The sequence below is a fragment of the Octopus sinensis genome, linkage group LG4, assembly GCF_006345805.1.
Source record: "Octopus sinensis linkage group LG4, ASM634580v1, whole genome shotgun sequence".
In the NCBI taxonomy this organism is placed as follows: Eukaryota; Metazoa; Mollusca; class Cephalopoda; order Octopoda; family Octopodidae; genus Octopus; species Octopus sinensis.
Window position 1 is genome coordinate 77,826,609 of NC_043000.1, and position 7,327 is coordinate 77,833,935.

Consider the following 7,327-nt stretch of genomic DNA (forward strand, 5'->3'; position numbering starts at 1 on the left):
ATATATATGTAACGGAAGGTATGTATGTATGTATGTATGTATGTATGTATGTATGTATGTATGTATGTATGTATGTATGTATGTATGTATGCATATGTATATGTATTCATTTTCATAGAGCATTCTTAGAAATGTATTGAAAATGGAAAACTAACGATCTATTGGATTCAAATATTCATATATTCATATAATCAACAAATTAAATGTTTAAATGTTTTGAAATCCCAAAGTCACTCAAATTTCTTATGTTCCTAATTTGAGGTTGGGTTACGCCCACCTATAGGTTATAATTATGTTTTTTTCATATTCTGAGATGACAATTACTTCATTGTATCTTCTATAGCAGCTAATTATATAGATCTATGTGCGTGTGTATATATGTATGTATGTATGTATGTATGTATGTATGTATGTATGTATGTATGTATGTATGTATGTATGTGTGTGTATGTATGTATGTATGTATGTATGCATGTATGTATGTGTATGTATATATGTTTGTATGAATGTGTGTATGTATCTATTTGCCCTTCTCTCCCCCTTTATGTCTATCTACCTACTTACCTACCTACCTGTCTATCTATCTATCTATCTATCTATCTATCTATCTATCTATCTATCTATCTATCTATCTATCTATCTGTCTATCTATCTATCTATCTATCTATCTATCTATCTATCTATCTATCTATCTATCTATTTATCTATCTATCTATCTATCTATCTATCTATCTATCTATCTATCTATCTATCTATCTATCTATCTATATATATATATATATATATATATATATATATATATATATATATCTGTCTGTCTATCTATCTACCTATCTATGCGTGTGCTTGTTTGTATACATATACACGCATATATCTATGTACATATGTATACGTGTTTATATAGAGACATATGTAGGTATTCTTTTATGAATGCAACAGATGAATGGTATTATGACTAAAGAGCAGTGAATAGACAGCATTAGCTTTACGTTGTATATGTTACAAAACCAGTAGCATACACAACATAAATCTTTTGCCCAAGGTGAAATACAACCAGGAAACCAATAGGTGTTTAAACGGATTAATAGAAATAGTAGCCAACCGAAACCAAAGATCGTTCCAGTTATCCCCTACCTTCTTTAAAAAGAAAGACACAATAGATGATAGGCTCTAATGCTCACGCTATCTGAATGATAGACCGCACATACATATGATATGTGTATTCTTACAGAAATGCTGGCATGTGAATCCTTACAGGTGAGTGTGTGTGTGTGTGTGTGTGTGTGTGTGTGTGTGTGTGTAATATACAAATATTACACGCAGAGCAGCCTCGGTTCTCGACCATAATCTGCTCTGAAAGTCTGTTCTAAAACAGAATTGCTCAAGAACCGAATCATTTTTTCCCATTACAATTGACGTAAAAGAGATTAATTCGTTTCGAAACAACAGATGAATGCTCAGTTACATGATTACACTACATATTTTAGTATAAAACGTGTATTCAAACTGTAAATAACACACAAAAGCGTGTTATTTCTTAGAAGGGGAGTCCCCTTCTATAAAAACCACTGGTAACTGTTTTTCAGGGGTTTCTTCCCTTCTCTGTCTCTTTGGCTCAGGAACATCTTTCTCTGGGGTTTCTTTTCTTTTTTCTTTCAGCAAAAACTTGTCCAATGTTAGTTGTTTTTGCCTGCGTTGTAAAGGTTTTCTAAAATGAGACATGACATTTGTCATTGAAAAGGTTTACTGTTCTATTTGCTATCACTGTTTCAGGGTAATATTTTCCCACAAAACTTTGCACATCATCCCAATTAGCACAAATTTCTTTGATTAAAGAATTTGGAACATCCTCCTTTCCTTCTTCCTCCGCCTCAGAAGACATTTCCTCGGCTAAAGTTTTGAAGGTGTACGAGCTCTTCGGTGGTAAGCGCAGCACGGTGGTCTTCTACCAGTTCTTCAATATCTTCACTGTCGATATCCAACCCCATAGTTTCTCCCATAGAGACAATATCATCAACAATAGCAATTTCCTCGACAGCAACAGTACTTGTAGCTGTCTCAACACCCACCCCTAAAGTCTCGTTCTGGTACAGTCTGGCCAACTTTCCTGCATGCTGAATTCATGGTTCTGTAACTCACTTGGTTCCATAAGATTAATACAATTCAGGATATTGAAATGATTTTTCCAAATTTCTCTGAGAATTAACTGAGTGTCATTAGTGACTTGAAAACACTTTCGAAACAGGACTTTTGTGTAAAGTTTCTTAAAGTTTGCAACGACCTGTTGGCCCATCGGTTGTATTAGAGGAGTTGAATTAGGTGGCAGGCATTTGACCTAAATAAAATTAAATTCTTCAACTAAGTCATCTTCCAAACCTGGAGGGTGAGGGAGGGCATTGCCTAACACGAGAAGGCATTTTAGTGGCAAGTTTTTTTCTTGCAGATTTTTTTTAACACTCAGGGCAAAAACTTCATGAATCAACTCAATAAGAAATCGTCTGGTTACCCAAGCCTCCGTATTAGCCCACCACATAACAGGCAATTTACTTTTCATAACATTGTTTCTTTTGAAAACCTTCGGATTATCGGAATGGTAAACAAGCAATAGATTGACCTTGAAATAGCCACATGCGTTGCCGCATAGCAAAAGAGTGAGTCTATCTTTCATTGGTTTGCGCCCTGGCAACACTTTCTCCTCCTTAGTAATATAGGGCCTATTTGGCGTTCGTTTCCAAAACAATTCTGTTTCATCCCCATTAAACACCTGTTGGGGGAGATAACCTCCCTCCTTTATCAAGTCACTAAACTCAGTCACAAATTTCTCAGCCACTTCCTTGTTTGAACTCGCCGTTTCTCCATGCCTAATTACATTGTGTATTTAACTTTTCTGCTTAAATTTCTCGAGCCTGCTTCTTCTAGCTTTTAATTCAAAAGTATCACTTTCAGCACTTGTACTAGAGTTTACTTTAAATTTATAATGCTTTCTCACAGATAAATGCTTCACGGATGCTGTCACCAGCTAACTGTTTCTCATTTGTAAAATTAAGCAATAACTTTTCCACTTCGAGTATCTTTGGTCGGGTGAGTTATGTGGCACTATGTCCTGTTTGTAAGAAATTATTTTTAATTCTTACTTGCATTCACCTGATGGAACCTTTTTTTGCATGAGCTAACACTTTTGTTCAGTAAAGAACACGTCTGAAACAGCTGTAGTGAACCGCAAACCTATCTATATTATTATTTATTCATCACCTAACTCGGAGTCTGTAGCCGAAGTGAAATACGTGCAGATTGTGTAACCCGGTTACAAATCCGTGTTTACTTCAGTAAGTACGTATATGTCAATATACATTGTCGGTACACAGGTGCTCTGTCCTCGACTGTACCTTGGTGCTTTTACTAGTTAACTACCTGATTCCTTCGAATCATAACAATATATATATCAGTGCTTTTCAACCTTTTTGCTGAAGCGGAACTCCAAGGAAACATTCCACTGGCTCGAGGAACCCCTGTGCAATAATTTAATTATCTTATGCAAAAAACAGCATTTAATTAACGAAATTAAAATACTCATGTTCGGATTTATTTACAATAAAAACACAAACTGTAAAAAAATTGTCACGTACATATGCAATTTTATTCTTACATCTACAGTTATTATTAAAACATGTATTAAAAAGACTTTAGTTTGAATAGATTACATTTATTCTCATCAAAAACTCAATGAAATTCTTGAGCCTGGTGTTTCTTGCACAACTCTTTAAGATTGGGTCGTGTTTTTGATAGATACACATGAAGTTCATCTTCCACAGACAGCAATTGTGCTCGCTTCTTGTGCTTGATAGTTGTTAGGGCTGAAAATCCAAATTCACACAAGTAGGAGGTTGAAAAGTGCACAAGAAGTCGCAGCGCTTTCTGGGAAATTGCAGGATATTCCTTTTCAACTAGCAACCAAAATGCATTCAGGTTAAGCTCAGAATGCTTCAACTTTAATGTTCTGTCATTTAAAAAATTGGCAAGTTCTTCTTCTGTTAAAGTGAACTGTTCTTCAAATGGCTCAAATTCCACAAATGGATTTCTAATCCAGTCATACTGGTCAACAGATATCGATGGAAAATATTTGTCAAGATTTGTTAACAAAGTGTGCAAATGGTTCAAAATCAGTAGCGCAATTTCTTGACAATTCCTTTTAAAAACACTTGGAAACATTTCCAAATTTCCTGCAGCCATGCGTTTCTTTCATATTGTCAATTTCTTCTGAAAAGCATTTATTTTGTCAGTAGAAGACCAAAATCTTTCGTTCCTGCCCTGCATGCCATTGTTCAAGAGGTTTAGCTCATGAAATATATCGGCAAGATATGCTAACTTGGAACACCAATGGTTATCACTCAAACATTCTACAAAGTCTTTCAGGTTTTCTTGCAAACAAAAGGTCAATAACTCCTCTTAATTCGTAAAAACGAGACAATACTTTTTCCCTTGACAACAATCGTATTTCTGTGTGCTGGATTAAGGTGGAATGGCCTGCTTCCATACCCACACAACGTTTCGCAAACTGTCGACATTTAAGTGGCCTCATCTTGATGTAATTAACTATTATCACTACCATATCAAATCCAGATTTTAGTTCAGGTCCAAGAGTTTTAGCAACTAGTGCTTCTCTATGAATGAAACAATGAATATGGATAATATTTGGATTTTGTTTTTGTGCGATTGGGACAAAGCCTTTAAGACATCCTGTCATTGCAGGGGCACCATCTGTACAAATACCAACACAGTCTTTCCAGTTCAATCCACAATACTCTAAATATGAATTCGAAACATTCAAATACATCTTGTACTTTTCTTGTTTCTGGCAACTCTTTGCAACACAGGAATAGTCTTCTACAATAGCTTCATCATTAATAAAACGAACAAATACAAGGAGCTGTGCTTTACCAGTGATGTCTGTACTCTCATCAACTTGAAGTGCAAACAACTTCCTCTCCAAACATTATCCTCACTATTTCCTGGCATGCAGGTAAAATTACAGTTTCAGCGATGGTATGAGATTTCATTTTTCTTGCAACTATCTCCGCCACAGCATAACTTGCTTCTTGTCCTTTGTCACTCAACTTGAACTTTTTGGCAAACATAGAAACTTGCCTTTTATTAAATGCCAATTCTTTTTTAAAATATTGTTCATTTTTGCCTGACAACTCTGGATGTTTAGTTGTTAAGTGTTGTTTCAGTTTGGCTGGTGCCATAGCACTATTAGCCAGCTTCTCCCCACAAACAGTACACAAAGGTGAAGAGCAGTCTGGGTTTCCAGTCCAAGTAAATCCCAGAGCTATGTAGTTTTCACAATATTGACGAACTTTTAGTTGCAGGTTAATTCCATCATGTCTTGGTAATTTCGAAGAGGCAGCATCACTGGCAGTGGCTGCAGTTTCAACAGACTGCCTCAGACCCTGTCTATCTTCATCTGTATCTAACTTACGTTTTTTCAGAAATCTATCCATACTTGTAAGGCTGTAAGCAGAATTGTATATATATAAAAGCAAACCTAATAGTGGCAGGACAAAATGATCTTTTAAGTGTAGCGTGTTTAATGATGTAAAATTTAGCTTTTTTATTAATGTTTTTTTTTTAGTAATAGGTATTTCATTATACTTAAACAATATGCATATAATAATAAAATAGATTTTCGGATTTGAATTTAAAATGTCGTGTATTTGTTCATTGTTCTAATTTAGAAATTTGTAAGGAATTAATATTTATGCATATTTACATATCTTATTAGTATCAGTTTCCCTATTTCTTATTTTTTCCTACATATGTAATTCAACTCTCTTTCGAATTTTTTAATCTTAGCATTTCACCAAATATTAATAGAAATTTTTTTACAAAAACGCCTTTTAAAAAGCTAAAGATATTTTAAGAGGCGGATTAACAACACCTAAATGTCTTACACAGTTAAAATGTTTCTTCCAAATATAGTCACTCGTATTTTACAAAAGAAACTAAACCATCATCTAAGCTAGCATGCAACTCGTAGATGTGCACGTACATGTACACACCAAGGATTAGGGTCATCTACGCTGGCGTGTAACTCGTAGTTGTACATGTCGTAGGCCTACATATACACACCAAGGATCAGGGTCATCTACGCTGGCGTGAAAATCGTAGATGTACACATAGGCCTAACGTGTACACACACATCTGCACAGAAATATTAAAAATTACTGTCGACTTTAGCATTTATGTAACTTCTTGCGGAACCCCTGGATTGTACTGGTGGAACCCTAAGGCCGCGGAACCCTGGTTGAAAACCACTGGTTTATATACTCGATATATATACACATACATATATACAGATGTACATACACATGTAAAATAAATAAGTAAACAGAGGGAGACGTAGAGAGATAAGCAATGAAAAAGAAATACAAATAAAAACACAGATCAATTCATAACAACACATAAGTTGAAACAAAAGCTCTCAAATGGCTTAATCGATAGTTAGAGAATGAGGGAGGTGAAAGAGAATGTGTGAGCGCGAGAAATAGATAGATAGATAGATAGATAGATAGATAGATAGATAGATAGATAGATAGATAGATAGATAGATAGATAGATAGATAGATAGATAGATAGATAGATAGATAGATAGATGGTAAGGGGAGAGTGACGATAGCTTATAAATGAAGTTCCATAGCAACATGCCTTTCTAGTTTACCAATAAGCAGGTCACATACTTCCATTACAAAAGTAATTACTTACTCTAAATTTTACTTTCACACACTTTTAGACATCTGTTTGATTCTCATTTTCTTTATTGTTCCCGTTTTGCTTCCCATTCTTTCCAACCTCTCTATATGTAAGCAAGCAATATCTGCACGCTGACATACATATATACATACGAACAAACACACACCCACACACCCACACCCACACCCACACACACACTTATGTATATGTGTATGCTTGCGTGTATATGCATGATATATGTTCATATGCATATATATATATATATATATATATATATATATATATTATATATATATATTATATATATATATATGTATGTATGTATGTATGTATTATGTATGTACGCATGTTTGTATGTATATCGCACACAAATGCAAAGGCATATATATGAATCAGGCGATCTATTTGAATTAGAAATGATAGATCACATTGATTTTATGCACGCGAGTATGTGTGTGTTTTCGGGGAGTGTGTGTGGATGTGTGTGGATTTGTGTGTGTCTTTTATATATTGTTTATATTCTCATCGTCTTTGATATGATTAATTCACTGTCTCATATTCCAATTATTTGCTTCAG

At 34.7% G+C, this 7,327-nt stretch overlaps 2 protein-coding genes across 2 annotated transcripts; both read right to left on the minus strand.

The window, feature by feature from the left end:
• Nucleotides 1–4,384: 4,384 nt before the first annotated feature.
• Nucleotides 4,385–4,834, minus strand: LOC115210506 (SCAN domain-containing protein 3-like). The gene has a single exon (XM_029779110.1). The coding sequence runs from the start codon at nucleotides 4,832–4,834 to the stop codon at nucleotides 4,385–4,387; it is 450 nt and encodes a 149-aa protein (XP_029634970.1).
• Nucleotides 4,835–4,958: 124 nt separating this feature from the next.
• LOC115210507 (protein FAM200B-like) lies at nucleotides 4,959–5,501 on the minus strand. Its single transcript, XM_029779111.1, has one exon. The coding sequence runs from the start codon at nucleotides 5,499–5,501 to the stop codon at nucleotides 4,959–4,961; it is 543 nt and encodes a 180-aa protein (XP_029634971.1).
• Nucleotides 5,502–7,327: the final 1,826 nt, after the last annotated feature.